This window comes from Mirounga angustirostris, unplaced genomic scaffold, assembly GCF_029215605.1.
Source record: "Mirounga angustirostris isolate CCGP_5_RB_7025 unplaced genomic scaffold, mMirAng1.0.hap1 SCAF_5, whole genome shotgun sequence".
Classification (NCBI taxonomy): domain Eukaryota; kingdom Metazoa; phylum Chordata; class Mammalia; order Carnivora; family Phocidae; genus Mirounga; species Mirounga angustirostris.
The window spans coordinates 165,133,383-165,158,235 of NW_026991713.1; the positions used below are offsets into that span (position 1 = coordinate 165,133,383).

Genomic DNA, 24,853 nt, shown 5'->3' on the forward strand with positions numbered 1-24,853 from the left:
TTGTCAGAGAGAGACAGAGCACAAGCAGGGGGAGAGGCAGAGGCAGAGGGAGAAGCAGGCTCCCTGCCGAGCAGGGAGCCCGATGTGGGACTCGATCCCAGGACTCCGGGATCATGACCTGAGCCAAAGGCAGCCGCTTAGCTGACTGAGCCACGCAGGCGTCCCAACAACCAGAATTCTTAATGTTGGTGGGAGTGTATGTTTATACGACACTTGGGAAACTATTTGTTATAGCTGCTTGGCAAAACATGCCTACCTTCTGACCCATCAAGTCCACTCCTGGGTATATATAAAACAAGTTATAGACTTAAGAAAATTACACGAAAAACTCATATAATAATATTTGTGGCAGCACTATTAATAACTATTATTATATAAGTATTATAACTTTTCAAAAGTTGGAAGCAAATCTGAATGCCCATCAACAGGGGAGCAGATAATGTGGTATATTTATGCAGTGAGCAATAAAAAGGAGCAAACTGCTGATACACACATGTTGAATCTCACAAATATGCTTTGCATAAAAAGCCAGACACAAAAGAGTGTATAATGTAATTTCCCATTTATATGAAGTTCAAAAATGGGTAAAAGTGATCTATGTAATTATTAGAATACTGGTTTTCTTATGGGTACTGACTGGGATGCAACATAAAGGAGCCAGTTTAGAGGCTGAGAACGTTCCCTGTCTTGTTCTAGACGGTGGTTACATGAGTATATACGTAAAAATTTGAATTAAATGCTGAAAAAAAAGTTGGTATTCTTGAAGCTCTGTTTGTACTTTATATTATGTAAGGTAGTTAAAGATCTTGAAATATATATCTTTATTCTGTCAGTGTTCAAATCTGGGATAAATAATAGTATATAATTAGATCATGTGTAAGGAAATTCAACCACAGTTTCATTATTTATGACTGTTAAAAGTCTTTGGGGCACCTGGGTGGCTCAGTCGGTTAAGCATCTGCCTTCGGCTCAGGTCATGATCCCAGGGTCCTGGGATCAAGTCCTGCATCGGGCTCCCTGCTCAGCGGGAAGCCTGCTTCTCCCTCTCCCTCTGCCTGCCACTCCCCCTGCTTGTGCTCTCTCTCACTCTCTCTCTCTCTCTGTCAAATAAATTAAATAAATAAATAAATAAATAAATAAATAAATAAATAAATAAATAAATAAAACGTTTAAAAGTCTTAAGGTATAATATGTTAACATAATTTACCTTTGACATAAAAACATAAACCTAGATAATGAATCTGATTACCCTATTTGACTTCAGGGTAATATTTAAATATTTGGTCACATATGTTAATCCTTTTTTTTTTTTTAATTTGAGAGAGAGAGAAAGCACAGGCAGGGGAGAGGCAGAGGGAGAGGAAGAAGCAGACTTCCTGCTGAGCAGGGAGCCCAATGTGGCCCCATCTCAGGACCCCGGGATCATGACCTGAGCCAAAGGCAGATGCTTAAGCAACTTTAAGGACTCACAAAAAGTATGAAGAGCGTGGATCTTACGTATATTTACCACACACACAAAAAGGTGATTTATATGTTCATTAGCTTTACTGTACCTATTATTTCACAATGATGTGTGTATTTAAACATCACATTGTACACATTGTAAATATATACAATTTTTTAAAAATAAAAATAAAAGGGGCGCCTGGGTGGCTCAGTTGTTAAACATCTGCCTTCAGCTCAGGTCATGATCCCAGGGTCCTGGGATTGAGCCCCACATTGGGCTCCCTGCTCAGCAGGAAGCCTGCTTCTTCCTCTCCCACTCCCCCTGCTTGTATTCCTTCTCTTGCTGTCTGTCTCTCTGTCAAATAAATAAATAAAATCTTTAAATAAGTAAATAAATAAAAATAAAAATAAAAAATAGAGCAAAGTATGAGAACAGTGTCTCACAAAATAGAGAATAAAGAGATGAAACTGTATGAGCCACTCAGATGCCCCATACATACGTTAATCTTAAAGTCCAGAATGGGCTAAGGGCAATCATTACCAACATTTAACTAGCTTGTTCTGTTATTTCATGCTGGAGGACCAAAGTAGAATGAGCAAGTAAGTGAACTTTCAAGAAATAAAGTGCCAGTGTTTTCACAACTACTTGTAGGCTGTAAAACAGAAATGAAATCTGTTCCTTGCAAAGAATGCAAGTCTGGCCAAACACCAAGATGTTGCTGCATAGAGAAAATAAAACAACCAGAGACAAAACCACAGCAGAGCTGCTTTCATCCCAGAATGTTCAGGGACAGAAAGAATAAGGACTGGGACATGACCAGGCACAGGAGAGGGAGAGAGTAATCAGGGGAGAAGAGAGATTTTTATTTTTTTCTTGACCTTATGTGAACTTTTTTTTTTTAAGATTTTATTTATTTATTTATTTGACAGAGACCAGTGAGAGAGGGAACACAGGGGGGAGAGTGGGGAGAGGGAGAAGCAGGCTCCCCGCAGAGCAGGGAGCCCAATGTGGGGCTAGATCCCAGGACCCTGGGATCATGACCTGAGCTGAAGGCAGACACTTAATGACTGAGCCACCCAGGCGCCCCCTTATGTGAACTATTAATCTAAACCTAGAAATGTTGACTTCATCTGAAGAATCAGAAACAGATTTCTCCAGTTTATTCATTTATTCAACAAATATTTATTGACCTTCTGTTATGTTCCTAGCATCATTGTAAGCACTTGAGATAGAACAGCAAACAAGACACAAATTCCTGCGCTATGGACATATATTGAGAGTGGGGGTGGGACAGGAATGCATACACACATTATACATGTTGCACTGAGCCTATATTACGTAGCTACTTTTCTTAGTTTAGCCTTCAACTGACCATACTTCTGAAACCTCCAGTTTAATGCTGCTATTTAGGTTACCCTTTCGAATGAGACCCTCCTTAGTACTTAAAGAATAAAATCTTCTTGCATATGAATCTGTCTTGATAAGTGGTAAAGAATAGGATTAGAACTAGACCTAAATTATATGGGAATTTAGGACATTGTTATGATACCATACACAAAGGAGTACAGTAGTGCCCACCCTTGTTAGTAGTTTTGCTTTCCACCGGTTTCAGTCACCCATGGTCAATCACAGTCTGGAAGCCGATAATCATTCTGACATATCAGAAGGTCAGTAGTAGCCTGATGCTGTGTCACAATGCCTATATCATTCACCTCACTTTTTAAAAAAATTTTTTATTGTTATGTTAATCACCATACATTACATCATTAGTTTTTGATGTAGTGTTCCATGATTCATTGTTCGTGCATAACACCCAGTGCTCCATGCAGAACGTGCCCTCTTTAATACCCATCACCAGGCTAACCCATCCTCCCACCCCCCTCCCCTCTAGAACCCTCAGTTTGTTTTTCAGAGTCCATCGTCTCTCATGGTTCGTCTCCCCCTCCGATTCCCCCCTTCATTCTTCCCCTCCTGCTATCTTCTTTGTTTTTCTTAATATATATTGCATTATTTGTTTCAGAGGTATAGATCTGTGATTCAACAGTCTTGCACAATTCACAGCGCTCACCATAGCACATATCCTCCCCAATGTCTATCACCCAGCCACCCCATCCCTCCCACCCCCCCCCTCAGCAACCCTCAGTTTGTTTCCTGAGATTAAGAATTCCTCATATCAGTGAGGTCATATGATACATGTCTTTCTCTGATTGACTTATTTCGCTCAGCATAACACCCTCCAGTTCCATCCACGTTGTTGCAAATGGCAAGATCGCATTCCTTTTGATGGCTGCATAATATTCCATTGTATATATATACCACATCTTCTTTATCCATTCATCTGTCAATGGACATCTTGGCTCTTTCCACAGTTTGGCTATTGTGGACATTGCTGCTATAAACATTGGGGTGCATGTACCCCTTTAGATCCCTACATTTGTATCTTTTCACCTCACTTTCTCATTACATAGGCAACTTATCATCTTAAAACCATTAATACAGAACAATCAGGTATTTTGAGAGAGAGACCACGTTTACACAACTTTTACATATATATTGTTATAACTGTTCTGTTTTTGGTTTTTTTTTAAGATTTTATTTATTTGCGAGAGAGAGAATGAGAGACAGAGAGCATGAGAGGGAGGAGGGTCAGAGGGAGAAGCAGACTCCCCGCTGAGCAGGGAGCCCGATGTGGGACTCGATCCCGGGACTCTGGGATCATGACCTGAGCCGAAGGCAGTCGCTTAACCAACTGAGCCACCCAGGTGCCCCATAACTGTTCTGTTTTATTATTATTGTTAATCTCTTATTGTGCCTAATTTATAAATTAAACTTTACCATAGGTTAAAAAAAAAACACTGTATAAATGGCTTGGTACAATCTGTGTTTTCATGCATCCACTGAGGGTCTTGGAACTTATCCCTGGTGGATAAGTTAAATGTCTAGTTCATCAGCTGTGATAGTCTTGGATCCTAAAGTCAATGCAGATAAAACTGAAAATACTAAAATAGAGAAAAATAGTAGGAAGGATAAATAAAAATGAAAATTGATAATTGAGATGATCAATGAAAAGGTAAACCTTTTGCAATATTGATGAAGGTATAAGAGAGCAAATGTGTATCGGCTAAAGGATGAAAAAGGAAAAATAATACAGGTATAAAAGAAATTAAATGAATTATGTGTGAATACTATGTAAAGGTATCTTTGTAATAAATTGAAAGCCCAGAGATAATAGCTAATTTTTCATGGTAGAGAACTTAAATGCATTGATTAGCATCAAAGAGATTGAAAAGGTCAATCTTAGTCAAGAGAGAACATTTAAAAAGGTGTAGATGATTCAAAATTGAATTACTTCTAACAGATGAGTCCAGTGCTGTTTAAACTAGTTTAGGTAATAGAAAAAGATGGAAAACTCCCTTGTTCATTTTATGAAACCATGACTTAACAACAGAACCCAATAGAAGTTACAGAAAAGAAAACCAGAATTTTCTTATCCATATTGATGCCAAAATCATAAATCATAAGGTCATAAGTAAAATATTAGTAAGCAGAATTCAACAGTGTATTAAAGATTGATAAGCTTTTATGACCAAATAACTTTTATTTCAAAAATGAAAGAATGGTTCATATCAGAAAAATCTATTAACACAGTTCATTACATCAAAAAATTAAAACCAAATGATCGTATTATTTAATGCTGAAAGGCTCTTGGTAAAATTCAGTTGTCATTCATGATAAAAATTTAAGAAGGAATAGGAAAAAACTACTTAAATATGATAAAGACTATTTTTTCACTTAACATGTTTTAAGTTTTATTTATTTGACAGAGAGACACAGTGAGGGAGGGAACACAAGCAGAGGGAGTGGGAGAGGGAGAGGGAGAAGCAGGCTTCCCGCTGAGCAGGGAGCCCGATGTGGGACTCGATCTCAGGACCCTGGGATCATGACCTGAGCCGAAGGCAGATGCTTAACGACTGAGCCACCCAGGTGCCCCTACTTAACATGTTTTTACTGAGCACTCATTATGTGCCAGGTTATGTTCGATAGGCTGGGGTTATAGCAGTTAACAAAACACACAAAACAAATAAAAATAAGCCCTTTCTTCATGGAACTTACATTAGCATTTGGAAGACATCCCATTAAAAAAATAGGCAAGTTAAATGTCTAGTTCATCAGATGGTAATAAGTCTTATAGAAAGAAATAAAGTAGAGGATAGATTGTTATTAAGAGTTGGGGCATAGGAATAGTAAGGAAGTCCTCATAGGTAAGGTGATACTTCTTGCAGAGACCTATGGGAGAGCAAGAACAAGTGAACAAAATACAAAATTTGCTGCCCTTATGGAGCCTACAGTCTAGTTGGCGAAGACTAAAAAAACCCAAAAACCATATTAAATAAGAAAAACATACAGCATATTCAGAGATTATAAATGCTATGGAAAAAGAAAAATCAGAGGAGAATAAAGGGTCCAGGACGGTGTGGACTTTTTTTTAAAAAAGATTTTATTTATTTATTTGACAGAGAGATAGCACAAGTAGGCAGAGTGGCAGGCAGAAGGAGAGGAAGAAGCGGGCTCTCAGCTGAGCAGGGAGCCCAATGTGGGACTCCATCCCAGGACCCTGGAATCATGACCTGAGCCGAAGGCAGCCGCTTAACCAACTAAGCCACCCAGGCGCCCCGGATTTCTTTTAATTTTTAAAAAGATTTTTAAGTAATCTCTACACTCAACGTGGGGCTCAAACTCACAACCCCAAGATCAAGAGTTGCATGCTCTGCTGACTGAGCCAACCAGGCTGTCCCATGGACCAAGGGGATTTTGAAGGGCAGGTTATAATATAAAATAGGGTGATCAGGGTATTCCTCATCAGTATGAGATCTGAGGAAATCTTGGGAGTGAAGGAGTTAGCCAAGTGGATAGCTGGGGAAAGAGTGTTCCAGGCAGAGGAAACAGCCACTGTAAAGACACCAGTGAGGAGCATACCTGGTCTACCCAAACAATTGCAAAAATGTCAGTGGAGCTGGAACAGAGTGGATGTAGGAGGGTGTGGAAGTCAGATTAGGTTATATAGGGCCTTGTGGACCACTGTAAGGACTAATTAAAAATTAGTTTAATGAATTTTAATAAGGCAAACACCCTTCTATAACTACCATCCATGTCAAGAAATTGAACTATGCCAGTCAGTCCAGAAGCCTTTCCATGTATCCTAATCTCAAAATAAATCTCATGCTTTCCCCCAAAACTATACACTATTCTGACACTTTTAGAAATCACTTCCTGATGTTTCTTTATAGTTTTAGCATCCAAATATGCAGGCTTATATATTATAGTCTCACGCTTTAAAAACAATCTGGCACATGGGTGTCTGGGTGGCTCAGATGGTTAAGCGTCTGCCTTCAGCACAGGTCATGATCCCAGGGTCCTGGGATCGAGTCCCGCATCGGGCTCCCTGCTCCTTGGTAGCCTGATGCTTCCTCTGCTTCTCTCTCTCTCTCTCTCAGGAATAAATAAATAAAATCTTAAAAAAAATAAAATAAAAATCTGGCACATACTTTAAGTTTCTTTTAATTTATAGATTTCCAAATGTTCAATTCCTGTCATAACCATACACTATTTCTTGGGGAGCCTAGGTCATTCAGGCAGTAAACTTACTTACTGTCTGAATTTTGCTAACTGCAAAATTTTTTCAGACTGCTGATTGTCCAACACATTCTTCTTAATTGTATATTTCATACAAATTGGCAGCTGAATCTAGAGACTTAATCAGACTCAAGATCTGATTTGGCAAGGCTATCTGTTTTGTTTTGTTTTTTAAAGATTTTATTTATTTATTTGACAGACACAGCCGAGGAGGGAACACAAGCAGGGCGAGTGGGAGAGGGAGAAGCAGGCTTCCTGCGGAGCGGGGCTCGATCACAGGACCCTGGGATCATGACCTGAGCCGAAGGCAGATGCTTAACCACTGAGCCACCCAGGCGCCCCAACAAGGCTGTTATGTGTAGTCGTCTTTTTGTGATTTTAGCAGCATTTGATCCTCAGTGCCTAGATTCATTAGTTTGTTTGATTTTACAAAATTCTGATTTCATTTCTCAATATTATTTAGAAAAATTTTTTAAAGAGATACAGCCCTGCATCTACTATCTGGTTACCGAGGTTTATAGTCCATATAGGAAAAAGGCATGATAAATACTGGATTGTTATTCTTTATTTGGTAGTTTTCAAGATAATGAGTTGGTTTCTTCTCATATTTTTCCAAGAGACTAACTTGACGATTTCAATCTGTTGCAATTATTATTTTGTTGAAGTTCAGATTGTCCCATCTCTGGCCCACTAGAAGATTTATAAGAGGCCCATTTTATACTACAGACACCTGCAGATTGAAAGTAAATGGATGGAGAAACATCTATCGTACAAATGGATGTCAAAAGAAAACCAGAGTAGTAATAACGTACATCAGATGAAGTAGACTTTAAAACAAAGACTGTAACAAGAGACAAGGACACTGTATAATAATAAAGAGGACAATCCAATAAGATGATATAGCAATTTTAAATATTTATGCACCTAACATAGGAGCACCCAAATATATAAAACAGTAACAAACATAAAGGAACTAATTGATAATAATACCATAATAGTAGGGGACATTAACACCTCACTTATATCAATGACAGATCATCTTAACAGAAAATCAACAATCAAACAATGGCTTTAAGTGAGCCACAGGAGCAGGTGGATCTAACAGATATATAAACCTATAAAACAGCAGAATACACCTTTTCAAGTGCACATGATTCTCCAGAATAAATCACATATTAGCCCACAAAACAAACCAACTAATTCAAGAAGATCAAAATCATACCGTACATAATTTCTGACCACACCACTATGGAACTAGAAATCAACCACTAGAAAAAATCTGAAAGACCACAAATACATGGAGATTAAATAACATGTTACTAAACAATAAATGGGTCAACTAGGAAATAAAGAAGCAATAAAGAAGTACACGGAAACTTGGGGTACCTGGGTAGCTCAGTCAGTTAACAGCCAACTCTTGATTTCAGCTCAGGTCATGGTCTCAGGGTCACGAGATCGAAACCCCCGTGGGGCTCTGTGCTCAGTGGGGAGTCTGCTTGTCCTTCCTTTCCCTCTCCCTTCCACCTGCTTGCATGCATGTATGTGTGCTCTGTCGCTTAAATAAATAAATAGATAAATAAATAAATAAATAAATAAAATCTTAAAAGAAGTACATGGAAACAAATGAAAATGAAAACACAATGGTCCAAAACCTCTGGGATGCAGCAAAAATGGTTCAAAGAGGGAAATTTATAGCAATACAGGTCTACTTCAAGAAGCAAGAAAAATCTCAAATAACCTAACCTTGCACCTACAGGAGCTAGAAAAAGAACAACAAACAAAACCTAAAACCAGCAGAAGGAAGGAAATAATAAAGAAATAAGTGATTAGAAACTAAAAACACAGTAGAACACATCAATGGAAACAGGAGCTGGTTCTTCAAAAAAATCAGTAAAATTGATAAACCTCTAGCCAGACTTATCAAGAAAAAAAAAAAAGGACTCCAATAAAATCACAAATGAGAGAGGAGAAATACAACCCAACACCGCAGAAATACAAATAATCCTAAGACAAAATTATGGAAAACTATATGCCAACAAATTGGACAACCTGGAGGAAATGGATGAATTCCTAGAAAAATAAACTACCAAAAATGAAACAGGTAGAAATAGAAAATAGAAATAGAAAACTTGAACAGATCAATAACCAGCAAATAAATTGAGTAGGTAATCAAAAGTCCAGGACCAGATGGCTTCACAGGTGAATTCCACCAAATATTTAAAGAAGATTCATACCTAATCTTCTTAAACTATTCCAAAAAATAGAAAAGGAAGGAGAACTTTCAAATTCATTCTACAAGGCCAGCATTACCCTGATACCAAAACCAGAGAAAGACTCCACTAAAAAGAATATAACTACAAGCCAATATCCCTGATGAACATGGATGCAAAAATTCCCAATAAAATACTAGCAAACAATACATTTAAAAAATCATTCATCATGATCAAGTGGGATTTATTCCTGGGTAGCAAGGGTGGTTCAATATTCACAAAATAAAAGAAAGGATAAGAACTGTATGATCATTTCAATAGATGTGGAAAAAGCATTTGACAAAGTGTACAACATCCATTCATGATAAAAACCCTCAAAAAGTAGGTTTAGAGGGAACATACCTCAACATAATAAAGGCCATATATGAAAAATCCACAGCTAATATCCTCCTTAGTGGGGAAAAACGAAGATCTTTTCCCCTAAGGTCAGGAACAAGACAAGGATGTCCACTCTCAGCACTTTTATTCAACATGGTACTGGAAGTCCTAGCCACAGCAGTCAGATAACAAAAAGAAATACAAGTCACTCAGATCAGTAAAGAAGAAGTAAAACATTCACTATTTGTAGATGACATGAGGCGTTATGTAGAAAACCCAAAAGATTCCACCAAAAAAACTGCTAGAACTAATGAATGAATTCAATAATGTCACATGATACATAATGTGCAAAATCTGTTGCGTTTTTATACACCAATAATGAAGCAGCAGAGAGAGTACAAAACCAATCCCGTTTACAATTGCAACAAAAATAAAATACCTAGGAATAAACCTACCAAAGAGGTGAAAGGCCTATACTCTGAAAACTATAAAAGACTGATGAAAGAAATTAAAGATTACACCAAGAAATGGAAAGGGAGATGCCTGGCTGGCCCAATAAGTAGAGCATGTGACTCTTGATCTCAGGGTCATGAGTTCAAGCCCCACACTGGGTGTAGAGATTACTTAACAAAAGAAAAAAAATTACACAAGAATTTTCAAGTGCATGGATGTCAGCACCCCTAAGTACCATGTTGTTCAAGGGTCAACCATATAGATGTCTTTCAGATGCCCTGTTGCTTCCTTGTCCTTCCTCCCACTCATTCATTTTATGCAGGTTATGGTTATGTTGGTTGTTTCCAACCACTTGTATTTTGGAGTTTGTAGGGCAACTTTGTCACCTAGTTTTGTTTTAAATGTCTGTGGTTTTTTGGTTTTGCTATCTGGTTTCTTTGTTTTCATGGATGATTTGTCGAGATTAAAAAACTTATTCTTATGGCTTCTCAGATTCCCTCTCATTTTCAGAACTTGGACTTGGAATACTTACGGAGGCGTTGCAGGATTTTGAGCAGAGGAGTGACATGATCTAACTCTATCTGGTGTATATACTACAACTAGACCACAGGGATGTAAAGAAAGAAGCAGGGAAACTATTAAAAGAATATTGTAGAAATCCAGGGGAGAGATAATGTTGCCTTGGACCAGGGGCAAGTAGCTGTGGATTTCATGAGAAGTGATCATATTTGGATATATTTTGAGGTATAAGTTGTAAGATTTTCAGATGGATTGGATGTGGAGTTTGAGAACGAGTAGTCAAAAGACAGCTCCAGTTCTATTTTATTCCGCACAGCAGGACAATGGAGTTGTTTTCAACTAAGATTGGGAAGGCCAAGGATATATAGTAGACTTTGGGGATACGATCAGGAGTTAAGTTTGGGCTGTGCTGAGCTTGAGATAGTTATTAGACTTCTGTGTGGATCTTTATAATTCCACTCTTCTATGGACTGAAAAAGACATTGCTTACTATAGAAAATTGGAAAATACAGAAAAGTTAGGTAAGAATATAAAAATCAAAATCATATCACTGTCATTGTTACCATTTTGATATGATTCTATGAGTATATATAACATTACAAAATCGAATTTCTGTTGTGTACATACACAAAAAAATCCACTTTCACAAGACATAACGTAAGTGTTTGTTGAGTGAAATAGTCTTTGAAAACATGACTTTTTAAAATAAGATTTATTTAGGGGCATCTGGGTGGCTCAGTCAGTTAAGAGTCTGACTTCGGCTTAGGTCATGATTCTAGGGTCTTGGGATCGAGCTTCACATCGGGCTCCCCGCTCAGCGGGAAGCCTGCTTCTCCCTTTCCTGCTCGTGCGTACTCTGTCACTATCTCTGTTGCTATCTCTGTCTCTCTCTCAAATAAAAGATTTATTTATTAGAGAGTGCATGAGTAGATGGAAAGGCAGCGGGGGAGGAAGAGAGAGAGAGAAGCAGATTCCCTGCAGAGCATGGAGCCCAACGCGAGGCTCATCCTTGTTAACTTGAGATCAAAACCTGAGCCAAAATCAAGAGTTGGATGCTCAACCTACTGAGCCACCCAGGCACCCCCGAAAATATGAGTTTTAATGGTATTTCATCTTTTTAGTCTAATAAGGGTAACCATATGGGTTATGTACTTTTTTTTTTTTTAAGATTTTATTTATTCATTGAGACACAGAGATAGAAGACTTGAACAGTGGGGAGAGGCAGAGGGAGAGGGAGAAGCAGGCTCCCCACTGAGCCAGGGGCCCGATGTGGGGCTTGATCCCAGGACCCTGGGATCATGACCTGAGCTGAAGACAGACGCTTAACCATCTGAGCCACCCAGGCACTCCTGGATTATGTACTCTTATCCATTCCTTTTTTGCATGTCCATTCCAGCCCTGACGCTTGCTTTAGTCTAGAGAATTTGGTTTCCTGTAGTAGTTGCTGTGTATCATAATTCAGACCTGTGGTTTGGCAGCCGTCCTGGCTGTAGTGTTTAAATAAGACTCATGTAAGATCCATGCTTTTAAAATGAGTGTCTTGGAAGATTATATTCACTTCAGTCATTCAAGATTTTGGCATTGTCCCCATTCCCTGAGGACAAGTACCTTCCACTATGAATGCTGCAGAGAAAAGGGAGCCTGGACACTTGGGCCTGGGGAAGAACCTGCAGATTCACAGGTATCTTGCCTTGCAGTGCTGTGCCTGCGCTGTGGGTGTTCAAGTATTCTAGTCTGGCGGGCACTGTGTTTTAGGGTCCCAGTGAGATTAGTGGGTACTGGAATGGTAACTAACTTACACCCTGGTACACTTCCTGCCTAACTGTTGGTTAATTCCTGGAAAGACTGAAGGAGTAAGGGGGATTTGATGAGTTCCATCCAGCCTGCACGTTGTTGTGTAGAAAAGATAATCAGGCTCTCTGAACAAAGCTCATTTCTTTCTAATGACAGTATCCTTTTGAACAGAGATCAACAAACTTTCTGTAAAGGGCCAGGTATTTTTGGCTTGACAGGCCATTCAATTTTTGTTGTAATATCCAGCTGACTTAGAGCTAAAGCAGTCATACACTGTTCGGAAACAAGTGGGGTGGCTCTCCACGTGTAGCTCTCAATTCTCTAAGTGCAGCAGGTCTCTCATGCTTGTGAAAGTTGATAGGATCCTTCTGTAAGGAAGGGGGTCACCTGAGACTCCCCACACAGATCCTACATGCCCTTAAGGTGCAGTCTCAGATTACAGTTGGTAAATTTTTTCTGTAAATGGCTAAATAGTAAATATTTTAGGTTTGGGGAGCAAAATGGTCTTTATCTCAACTATTCAGCTCTGCCATTGAAGCAGAAGAGAGACCATAGACAATGTATAAACAAATGAGCATGGTTGTGTTCCAATGAAACTTTATGACATTGAAATTTCATGTGTTATGAAATATTCTTTTGAGTTTTTAAAAACTGTTTACAAATGTAAAAGCCATTTTTAGCTTGAAGGCCAGACAAAAACAGGCAGTAGGACTGAATTTGGCCTGTGACCCATGGATTGCTAACTCTTGCCTTAGCTACTTCGCAGCTTGCCCTGATTTACATCCCACCCCAGGAGAAGAATGGCTTAGTTCTGTCATCTGCAGTCACATTATATAGTTTCTGGCTTTTTTTTTAGAGAGGGTGAAGAGGGGCAGAGGGAGAGAGAGAATCTTTTTTTTTTTAAGATTTTATTTATTTGTCAGAGAGAGAAAGCACATAAGCAGTGGGCACAGCAGGCTCCCCACTGAGCATGGAGCCCAATGTGGGACTTGATCCCAGGACCCTGGAATCATGACCTGAGCCGAAGGCAGACAGTTAACTGAGCCACCCAGGCGTCCTGGAGAGAGAGAATCTTAAGCAGATTCTGTGCCCAGTGCAGAGCCTGATGATGCAGGGCTTGATCTCACAACCCTGAAATCATGACCTGAGCTGAAATCAAGAGTCAGACACTTAACCAATGGAGCCACCTAGGCACCCCTGTAGTTTCTAGCTTTTGTGATTACATTTATCATGCTGCATATTAATCATGAGTATTTGTTTCTCTCTCTTATTGGACTCTGAGCTTCTTGAGAGGAGGGCCATGGCCTAATCAGTCATTTTTGCATCCGTAGTATCTAACACTTGACCTGACACATAGTAGGTATTCAGAAAATGTTTAATTTGAATTTTATGGTCAGTAAATATAAAATGTCTTTACTACTGTCTTAAAGAAAAACACCTGATTGATAGGCAGTGGGCCTTTCCAAGTTCTTCCCTTTAGCAGTCCATAGTAACTGCATTTGCTGCTAGCGGATCTTGTGACTCAGTGGTTATGTAACAAAAAACCTTTCCAAATTCTTTCATTTTAGAGTTCTCTTTTGCTTTCAGATAACAGATCATTGGACTTTGAATTATTAATTTGATCTTAATGATAAATAATGGCTTTTCATTTTTCTTATGAACCAGTGCTATAATCTGGATGAAAAAAATGATAAAAGCTATGGTTTATTGAGCATATACTACATTCCAGTCTCTTAGTCAACTCTAGTATTTCTTTAGACTTTTGGTAACTTTGTGACTGCTATTAATTTAACTCTTTTTCTTTGTTCCATACATCTAAAACAAAACAAAGCAACAGCATCATATGCTTTCCTTCCATACTACCTACTGTAATGAATGATAACACTATTTCGAGCCTTTCATGTCAAATCTGAATTGATCTAGATTCCTTCCCCTCCTTCTCCCCCTATCTAATTGGCCACTAAGTCTTATCAATGTTTGTTTGTTTTTAATCTATTGAGTTTTTCTTCTATCTCCATCTCACTTGCTGTAGATGAATTAGTAATTTCTCAACTTTTCCAATATGTAGTTGAACATCTTTACTAGTGTTTCTGACCCCAGTTACCCCATCCCTCAGTCTACCTTATCCATAATTATCAGCATTGAATGCTTATAGTGATAACCTGATCATGTCAATTCTGTGATGAAAACCCTTCTATCATTTCTCATCATTTTCAAAATAAAGCCAACTTCCCAGTCATGATATGCAGACCCTATGTGTGACTCCAGGGTTTAACACAGATGTGTTTCAGAACTCAGAAATATTTGGATCTCAGGTCATATAATGTACATAACACATATTATATAATACCTTCTGTTCTGTGTCAGCACTGTGTAATCATACACATTAATGTTTCTGCATCAAAGAGTATGATTATTTATGCCAAGTAGAATAAGGACTCTAAATACTATCAGTTCAGGTCATGTTTTGCTGCCAAATGAAGGCAGGAAAATGTTGAGTTTTTTAGAGTTTTTTGGATTTCAGAATTTGAGATAGGAGATTATGGCCCTATAGATATTCAATGGTCTGCTGGAACTGGTCAACTGCAGTTGGTGATGCCATGTTGGTCATTTGAAATCAGCCATGGTAGGGGTATTTATGCCATGGACATCAGTAAATGCAACAAATAGCTTTTCTGCTCCCTGGAGATCAAGTTGTTAAACATTACCAGCAGAGGATTATAAATGCCTATTAGATGTATAGTATATATGTATATTTTTACCATTGTGGCAAACCAATTTGCTCACTCTTCACAGCATAGAGCAAAAGGCTGAAGTTTCCAGGGAAGCATAGAATGTAAAAATTAAGAAAATCAATAGGATGGCAATAAGAGAAACTGGGAAAAACGGGAGCTTTGGAATTAGACAGACGCGGATTTGAATTCTAACTCCACTAATTCCAGACTGTGTGATCCTTGGTAAATCACTTACCTTATCTGGGTCTCAGTTTACACATTTGAAAAATAAGGACTGATACCTTTCTCTTAAGGTTGTTTTAGGGAGGGGCGCCTGGGTGGCTCAGTTAAGCGTCTGCCTTCGGCTCAGGTCGTGATCCCAGGGGGGATCCCCGCCCAGCAGGAAGCCTGCTTCTCCCTCTCCCACTCCCCCTGCTTGTGTTCTTTCTCTCGCTGTCTCTATCTCTGTCAAATAAATAAATAAAATCTTAAAAAAAAAAAAAGGTTGTTTTAAGGATACAGAAATTAGATATCACATACAAAGTGCCTGACATAGAATGAGCAGAAAATGATATTCTATGTTTATTATAAGCCTTGCTTTTCTGGAAGTATTTATTTCTGTAGACATGACTCCCATTCTAACATTCGTAATGCCCCCACAGAAAAATATCATGCAGTTTAGCACTTGTGTGTTTTCTGGTTAGTTCATCCTGTGTCCCTTGACCTTCCTTTTTTTTTTTTTTTTTTAAGATTTTATTTATTTATTTGAGAGAGAGAATGAGACAGAGAGCATGAGAGAGGGGAGGGTCAGAGGGAGAAGCAGACTCCCCGCTGAGCAGGGAGCCCGATGCGAGACTCCATCCCAGGACTCCAGAATCATGACCGGAGCCCAAGGCAGCCGCTCAACCAACTGAGCCACCCAGGCGCCCCTCCCTTGACCTTCTTATAAAGATGATCCTTGACTTCTCTTGAGCATGTTTGTGTAAACTAAATTTATAGGCCTGTGCTTTTTTTTCCCCATGAAAAGCTTTTAGTCATTGACTTAATAAACATTAATTGAGCATCTATTACATATTAATGTGCTACGTGTGGTGATAGTGAGATTAACAAGACATAGACCCTCCTTATACTTCAGTGGAATGATAGATAGTTGGGCAAGGAAGCCAACTATTTAAATGCAGGGAAATTAGGAGGCTTCTATAATCAGCTGGGTGAGAAGTGATGGTGATATGAACTAAGATAATGGCAGTAGGAATGGAGGAGAGCTGTTTCACTCAAACATAAAGACTATAGAACTGGATAACTTGGAAATGATCTTGCTTTCTTTCTCCCTATCCCATCTGAGATCTCTGGCTTTGCCTTCTGTATAGGTGGTGGTGCCATTTATCAATATAACATGTACATGAAGAGGATCAGATCTTGAGCAGAAGATGATGGGTCCAGTTTTGGACCATCTTGCTTAGTTTTGAGGTGTGTATAGGGTATCTGGGTAGGGTGACCATATAATTTTATCATACAAACTTGAACATTTATGAGAGTGAGTAGGATGTGCTCTTAATAATGAAGGCTGGGGCAATAGGTATAATACTGGACCTGTCCTGGAAAAACCAAGGATGTCAAGAAAAGATCAATAAATATCAATAAATATCAAGCAAAAAGTATAGAGTGAAAAGAGCAGTGGGTTAAGTGGAATACTGGAGAAATTTTTTTAAAAATTTAAACTCAGTTAATTAACATATATATTATTAGTTTCAGAAGTAGAGTTTAGTGATTCATCAGTTGCATATAACACCCAGTGCTCATTACATCAAGTGCCCTCCTTAATGCCCATCACCCAGTTATCCCACCCACCTCCTCTCCAGCAAACCTCGGTTTGTTTCCTATAGTTAAGAGTCTCTTACGGTTTGTCTCCCTCTCTGATTTTGTCTTATTTTTCCCTCCCTTCCCCTATGTTCATCTGTTCTGTTTCTTAAATTCCTCATATGAGTGAAATCATATAACTGACTTTCTCTGACTTATTTCGCTTAGCATAATACCCTCTACTTCCATCCATGTCGTTGCAAATGGTGAGATTTCATTCTTTTTGATGGCTGAGTAGTAGTCCAATTTGTATATATACATCTTTTTTTCATTTTCAAACTTTTTTAAAAAATCAATTAATTAACGTAATATATTATTAGTTTCAGAGGTGGAGGTCAGTGATTCATCAGTCTTATGTAAGACCCAGTGCTCATTACATCACATGCCCTCCTTAATGTCCATCACCCAGTTACCCCATCCCTCCATCCCCCTCCCCTCCAGCAACCCTCAGATTATTTCCTATGATTAAGAGTCTCTTATGCTTTGTCTCCCTCTCTGATTTCATCTTGTTTTATTTTTTCCTCTCTTCCCCTATGATCCTCTGCCTTGTTTCTTAAATTCTGCATATCAGTGAGATCATATGATAATTGTCTTTCTCTGATTGACTTATTTTGCGTAGCATAATACCCTCTTGTTCTATCCATGTCGTTGCAAGTGGCAAGATTTCAATTTTTGATGGCTGAGTAGTATTCCATTCCATGTGTGTTTACACACACATATACATACCACATTTTCTTTACCCATTCATCTGTCGATGGACATCTGGGCTCTTTCCATAGTGTGGCTATTGTGGACATTGCTGCTATAAACATTGGGGTGCATGTGCCCTTTCGAGTCACTGTTTGTATCCTTTGGATACATACCTAGTAGTGCAATTGCTGGGTCATAGGGTAGCTCTATTTTTAACTTTTTGAGGAACCTCCATACTGTTTTCCAGAGTGGCTGTACCAATTTGCATTCCCACCAACAGTGTAGGAGGGTTCCCCTTTCTCTGCATCCTCGCCAACATCTGTTGTTTTCTGACTTGTTAATTTTAGCCATTCTGACTGGTGTGAGGTGGCATCTCATTGTGGTTTTGATTTGTAGTTCCCTGATGCCGAGTGATGTTGAGCATTTTTTCATGTGTCTGTTGGCCGTTTGGATGTCTTGTTCTTTGGGTGTTGAGTTTGTTAAGTTCTTTATAGATTTTGGATACTAGCCCTTTATCTGATATGTCATTTGCAAATATCTTCTCCCATTCTGTGGGTTGCCTCTTAGTTTTGTTGACTGTTTCCTTTGCTGTGCAGAAGCTTTTTATCTTGATGAAGTCCCAATAGTTCATTTTTGCTTTTGTTTCCCTTGCCTTTGGAGACATGTCTAGCAAGAAGTTACCGTGGCTGAGGTCAAAGAGGTTGCTCTGTGTTCTGCTCTAGGATTTTGATGGATTCTTGTCTCACATGTAGGTCTTTCATCCATTTTGAGTCTATTTTTGTGTATGGTGTGGAAATGGTCCAGTTTCATTCTTCTGCATGTGGCTGTCCAATCTTCTGAACACCATTTGTTGAAGAGACTGTCTTTTTTCCATTGGATATTCTTTCCTGCTTTGTTGAAGATCAGTTGACCATCGAGTTGAAGGTCCCTATCTGGGTTCTCTGTTCCATTCCACTGATCTGTGTGTCTGTTTTTGTACCTGTACCATACTGTCTTGATGATGACAGCTTTGTAATACAGCTTAAAGTCTGGAATTGTGATGCCACCAGCTTTGATTTTCTTTTTCAACATTCCTTTGGCTATTCGGGGTCTTCTCTGGTTCCATACAAATTTTAAGATTATTTGTTCCAGTTCTGTGAAAAATGTTGATGGTATTTTGATAGGGATTGCACTGAATGTGTAGATTGCTTTGGGTGTCCTGGAGAAATTTTTAAGAGGAGGGAAATGTGACCATTGAGACAGGAAGGAAACCTGGAGTTAGTGGTCTCACAGAATCCCAGGGAATAATCATTTTATTTTCTCTTGTCTTTTGTTTAGGAGTGGAGTCCCTTTGAGGGATTCATCATCAGAAAATGATTATCTGCAGTGAGAGGTCATATACTTTTTAAAAAGGGATTTTACCTCTTATTAGAATACTAATTTGAATGACTTCTTATGTATTATGATATAAAACTCTCAAGTTTTATTAAGCACTTTTGTTTTGCAGTCATTTGGCCAAAATCTGCTAATTCAGATCCAGTTTAAATCTAGGTGTCACTTTATGTTTATTTTATTTATATTTATTTATTTTATCCTAAGATGATGAGTTAGTCATATATAGTGAGTATAACCATTACAAGCATAAAGTAAATTTCTAGATCAAGAGATAGAATACATTTATTCTGTAATATTGAAAATCATACATACACTTCTTTTCCTTCTTTAGAAAAAAAGGTTCTTTAGGAAGTCAACAGAAAAATAGAACAAATGAATATTTTGCATTCTTAGTGGACTATAGTTGGCTATTTTCCCCCTAATATTTTATTATGAAAAATTTCAAACATACAAAGAATCGAAAGAATTATACCTACTAGCTTTAATTAATGTATTGCTGTCTTTGCTATATCACACATCTGTCCATCTGTTTGTCCCTCTAATCATTCATCAGTCCATCTTATTTATTTGTTTAATTTTGATGCCTTTCAAGTAAGTTGATTGGCTGTTTTCCTAAGCAGTCTTAGTGCTGTTATTTTTTTTGTGGATGTTGTAATTAAGTTGTTAACCTGTTTTGTGCGGATGTTTTCAGCTGACCATTTTTCCTGTTTCTAGAAATACAAAGTTGCCAATAATAGCTGTCAAATTTAGGACATTAAAAAAAAGTCTGGGAAATAGTGTTATGTCCCCTTTCTCAATAGATTTATAATCCAGACACTTACAGTTTTTAAAGTTATCAAAAATAATTTCCATTGGTCTTTTAACATTATTATTTTTTGGTATTCTAAATAAATACTTATTCATATTCATATTATATTGTTTTTAGAGTGGAAAGATCTACAGACCAAGTCATCAAGCCAGTCAATGTGGGAGCACTATCAAAATGGGTTGGGAAGATACCCCCAGATGTTTTACAAGACATGGCGGTGATTGCACCCATGCTTGCCAAACTTGGATATGACCCATATGCCAATCCACCTAACTATGGAAAACCTGATCCCAAAATCCTTGAAAACACTAGAAGGGTAAGTGAGATTTTTAAAGTGAATTGATAAAACTGGATATGGAATTTGGGCCCTGAAAAGTTTTTTCTTATTTTGCTTCTTATTTTTTATGAGCACAAATTTAAGTTTGAAAAATTGTATTTTAGAATGTGTTATCATGAGAACACTTACACTGCATTTTAAGGGTAACTGTGACTCTTCCCAGGAATTATGGGGACAATTATTTAATCTCCTTTGTCCAATTTCTAGAAATGGTGCTTATTGTTGGGGAGATTTATTCTCATAGCTGATTACCACAAATTTGCCAGAAAAACCAGAATTATTAGTGACCTCACTTCTAGGGGGTTTTTTTTTCCCTTTGAACCTAATAGCTACTTTACTTTTATTTATTTATTTATTTATTTATTTTAAAGATTTTTTTATTTATTTACGACAGAGAGAGACACAGAGAGAGAGGGAACACAAGCAGGGGGAGAGGGAGAGGGAGAAGCAGGCCTCCCGCTGAGCAGGGAGCCCGATGCGGGGCTCGATCCCAGGACCCTGGGACCACGACCTGAGCCGAAGGCAGACGCTTAACGACTGAGCCACCCAGGCGCCCCTACTTTACTTTTAAACCTTTGTTTAAATGGGGCATGATTTCTTGATACTTGAAAACTGAATATTGGCTACATCAAAAGAATTATTAAACAGGTGTAATAAGTTACCTTCTGATTAAAAATTGCTATTAAAGTGTAATTACGGCTTTTAAAAAAATAAATTATGCTCACATCTTTATAAAATATTGTTTTAGAAAAGCTGAAAACTCAAAGCTAATCTGAATATGTACCTTTCCCATGTAATTTATTTCAAATCAGAATTTTCTTTTTTTTATTGTTGTAAAAGATACATAACATCAAATTTAGCATTTTGACAGTTTTTAAGTGTAGAGTTAGCGGTATTGAGTACATTCACATTGTCATGCACTGCCACCACCATCCATCTCCAAAACTTTTTCATCTTTCTAAACTGAAACTACATACTCATTACCCTTTCCCCCTCCTTCCAGCCCCTAGCAACCACAATTCTACCCTCTGTCTCTACATGCATTCTTTTCTAAAACTGCAGTTTAAACAACACAACTATGTTAGCATAAGTTTACAGATAGGCTTGATTTCCAGATTAAAATTCCTTGCTTTTCTCAGGTATTCTCTTCCTTATGTTAGTGTTCTTCTCTCCCTACAATCTTATATCATCTCTTTATTCAGTCTTTCTTTTGATACCTTTAATTGACAAACACACTTACCTTTCATGAGGTTAATTCCATGTGGATTTTTTTTCTCTTATGTACTTTAATTTTCCTTTCTCGGTTCATTAGTGGCTATATATAGGAAGAGCTAACTTCTTCTAAACCATCATATATATAGCTAGCTTTTTTATTTTTTAAATAACCCTTATTCTCTTTATGATTTCATATATACAGACATTTTATTATAAAAATATAAGGTTGGTGTATATAAGTTATAAAATTAAAAAGATGAGAACAAAATTGACTTATGTTACCAACCATACACATGCCATTCTTAATATTTCAGTGGATTTCCCTTCCTTTTTTACCTATTGTTAAACAAAGGTAAGATTGGGGCACCTGGGTGGCTCAGTTGGTTAAGCGACTGCCTTTGGCTCAGGTCATGATCCCGGGGTCCTGGGATCGAGTCCCGCATCAGGCTCCCTGCTCTGCGGGGAGCCTGCTTCTCCCTCTCCCACTCCCCCTGCTTGTGTTCCCTCTCTCGCTGTGTCTCTCTCTGTCAAATAAATAAATAAAATCTTAAAAAACAAAAAAAAAAACAAAGGTAAGATTGCATTGTTTTATACTCTTACTTTTGCACACACACACAGTTTTGTATCCAGCCCTTTCCTTGTAATAGTCATGAGCGTGTTAGCTTATTTCTTTTTTTTAAGATTTTATTTATTTGACAGAGAGCAGAGGCAGAGGGAGAAGCAGACTCCCCACTGAGCCCGGAGCCCAATGCAGGACTCCTGACTGAGCCACCCAGGCACCCCCGAGCATGTTGCTTTTAAACATAATTTTTCATGGTTACATAATATATTATCATACGAGCCACCTTAAATCCTTTCTGAAACACAGTAGTAGGTCAGTAAATGAATGAACAAGTAAGATATATTTCCCTGGTATATGTTCTATAATTCATTTTATCATTTTCCTTTTGTTGCTTATGGTTTTCTGTTTGACAGATTACACTACAATGAACATCTTTGCACAAAATACATTTTAGTTTCTTTTTTTTTAAGAGTAGACTAATGAAAGTAGAATTAAACCAGGTCCAAGTATCTGAAACTTTTTAAGTTGCTTGATATATGTTGATATTTCTTTTTAACCTTTTGAACTATCTGTATAATAGGTAATTTTATTTTTTATTTTTGTTAATTTTAATAGGTTTCATTGATTAATATAATTGAACATTTCCCAGTTGGTATTCATATATTCTTTTATGAACCATCTTTGAAGTTTTAAAAAAGTTCACATGCTGCTAAAGATGAAGTACACATGAGTCTAACATCCATTATCATAGTCTTTGATAAACTCTTGGTAATTGGTAATTCATAGCTTTCTCCTTTGTATAATAGTGAAATGTTTTTTATAAACCAGAAACATGTACAAATGATATTCAGAGGTTTTCCAGGCAGTAGTAGTTTTCCTGCATGCAAGTTGACTGGCTAGATTATTCTTGGCCTGCTTGAGTGGTAGGTTGGGAAGAATGCTGTGGTTTGAATCCATGTGACTAGAAAATTTGTTTCATACACCCTTGTGGCTTTTTAAAGGGTTTCTGAATGCACACTGCAGCGGTGGGGGGACCTTTCCCCCCATCTCTATTTCTGAAGAGACAAATAATTTTGAGGGAAAAAAAGATAAAGTGTGAACTATAATTGCATCTTTGAGCACTTCATGATAATACATACAAGCTGACATTCTTGTTTTGTGGAGTTGGGTTTCATAGCCCTTCTTGTAATCTAAGTCCTGTGTTTTTTCAAAGCTTCTTTGCTTGCAAAAACTCAGATGCTTATATATCCAGCATTGATGATTATGAAGTTTCATAAAGTAATGCTTAAAAAGTGATCTTTGATTATCAAGTGTGATGTGAGAATGGCTCCAGAGAAAGAAGGTGGCTAGGGAGATTATTCCCTTTATTTATGGGATGGGAGTGGAAAGAAATACACATTTTGACTGGGAATATAAAATCTGAAGCTCCAGGCCTAAAAGTGCTGGATTTCATATAATTCTGGGTAGTCTAGAAGCATTGGTGTCTGAGTCAACATATTTTGGGGACACATTGCCCAATTTTGAACAGAAAATCATGTGCTTGTTGGTTGCTGTGACTCAGATGGTAAATTGGAAATTAAATGCTAACATATTCCATTCTCTTTCCCATCATAGTCTCTAATCCCAAAATTGTGGCACATTTAAGTAAATAGTGCCCTCTTGGTTGCAGCCTTCGCCTTCCACTCTCCCATAGGTTTTTAATCTTTTTAGATTCACAAACCTAATTGAGAATCTGATTAAATATATGGATCCCTACCTTAGAAATAGAGACACAGAGATGCACAGAATTTTACCCACAATTTCAGTGAATTCATAGATGTCCCTGAAGCCCCTCAGATTAAAGACTTCTGTTTTGTAGTCTCCTTGATCAGGCTCATCCATTCATGTGGCTTTGATTACAGCCTATTTGCTGATGTATCTCCCCGTGGATTTCTTTCCTAGGCCCCAGGTTCCTTATTTCCAACTGCCTTTTGTATATCTACACCTACATGCTCACAAAGATTTCAAACTCAGTGACCAAAATAGAACTTACTTCCCGAACTTACTCCATTGTAGGCAGAAGCCCAATGGAAATGTTCACTAAACTGAGCAGGAATCTAGAGTAGGGGTGGAATAGGCTAGCTCATCTGTACTTGAAGCATCTGTGAGCCACTGAGCAGATAGGAGGAGCAGAGTCCTCAGGGCACTTGAATCAAGCCAGAAAACAGTTTAAAGACCTGCTTACTAAACCTGAAGAGAGCTGAAAAGCAGATCAAAGTATGAATGGACTATGCAGTTGAAAACCTGAATAGACACACTAATAAAGAGCAAGTAGTCAAGTGGAAAAGCAGGTATCAGGAGGGTTCTTCGAAGGCTGCAGAACCCACCGTAGCAAGCAAGAAGGAACTTGATATAAAGCATAGGAACTATTGGTAGAAGTGTTAGATATTGTTGATTGCCTGTCCCATCTTTTCCTGTTAGTAGGAACTATGTCTTAAAAAATAAACTAAAAATTCCTGGTATTAATTTTTCTAGACTTTCTTTTTTTTTTTTTTATAAAGATTTTTATTTATTTATTCATGAGAGACAGAGAGAGAGAGGCAGAGGGAGAAGCAGGCTCCCAAGGAGCAGGGAGCCCGATGCGGGACTCGATCCCAGGACCCTGGGATCATGACCTGAGCCGAAGGCAGACGCTTAACCATCTGAGCCACCCAGGCGCCCTAATTTTTCTAGACTTTCTTATAGGTGGGATAAGCATGTGGCCAATTTTTATCTAGGCAGTGCTATATAAGGAGATGTCTGCTAGGGTTTTCTGGGAGACATTTAACTTTCTGAGAAAATAAAGAATTGTATGAAGAGAGCTTATCCTTCCCTTCCTG

The 24,853-nt window shown here is 38.1% G+C and overlaps 1 protein-coding gene across 8 annotated transcripts in view; it reads left to right on the forward strand.

Annotated features, from left to right (window-relative positions):
• The window catches only part of TPST1 (tyrosylprotein sulfotransferase 1), a 164,376-nt gene that overhangs the window by 85,364 nt on the left and 54,159 nt on the right, over positions 1 to 24,853 (forward strand). For 3 of the 8 annotated variants that reach the window (XM_064593063.1, XM_064593062.1, XM_064593061.1), the window contains exon 3: positions 19,999 to 20,197. The exons of the other annotated variants lie outside the window; for them this stretch is intronic. In XM_064593063.1, coding sequence (XP_064449133.1) covers positions 19,999 to 20,197 — 199 coding nt within the window. The remainder of the gene's footprint in view (positions 1 to 19,998; positions 20,198 to 24,853) is intronic. 8 annotated transcript variants of the gene reach the window in all.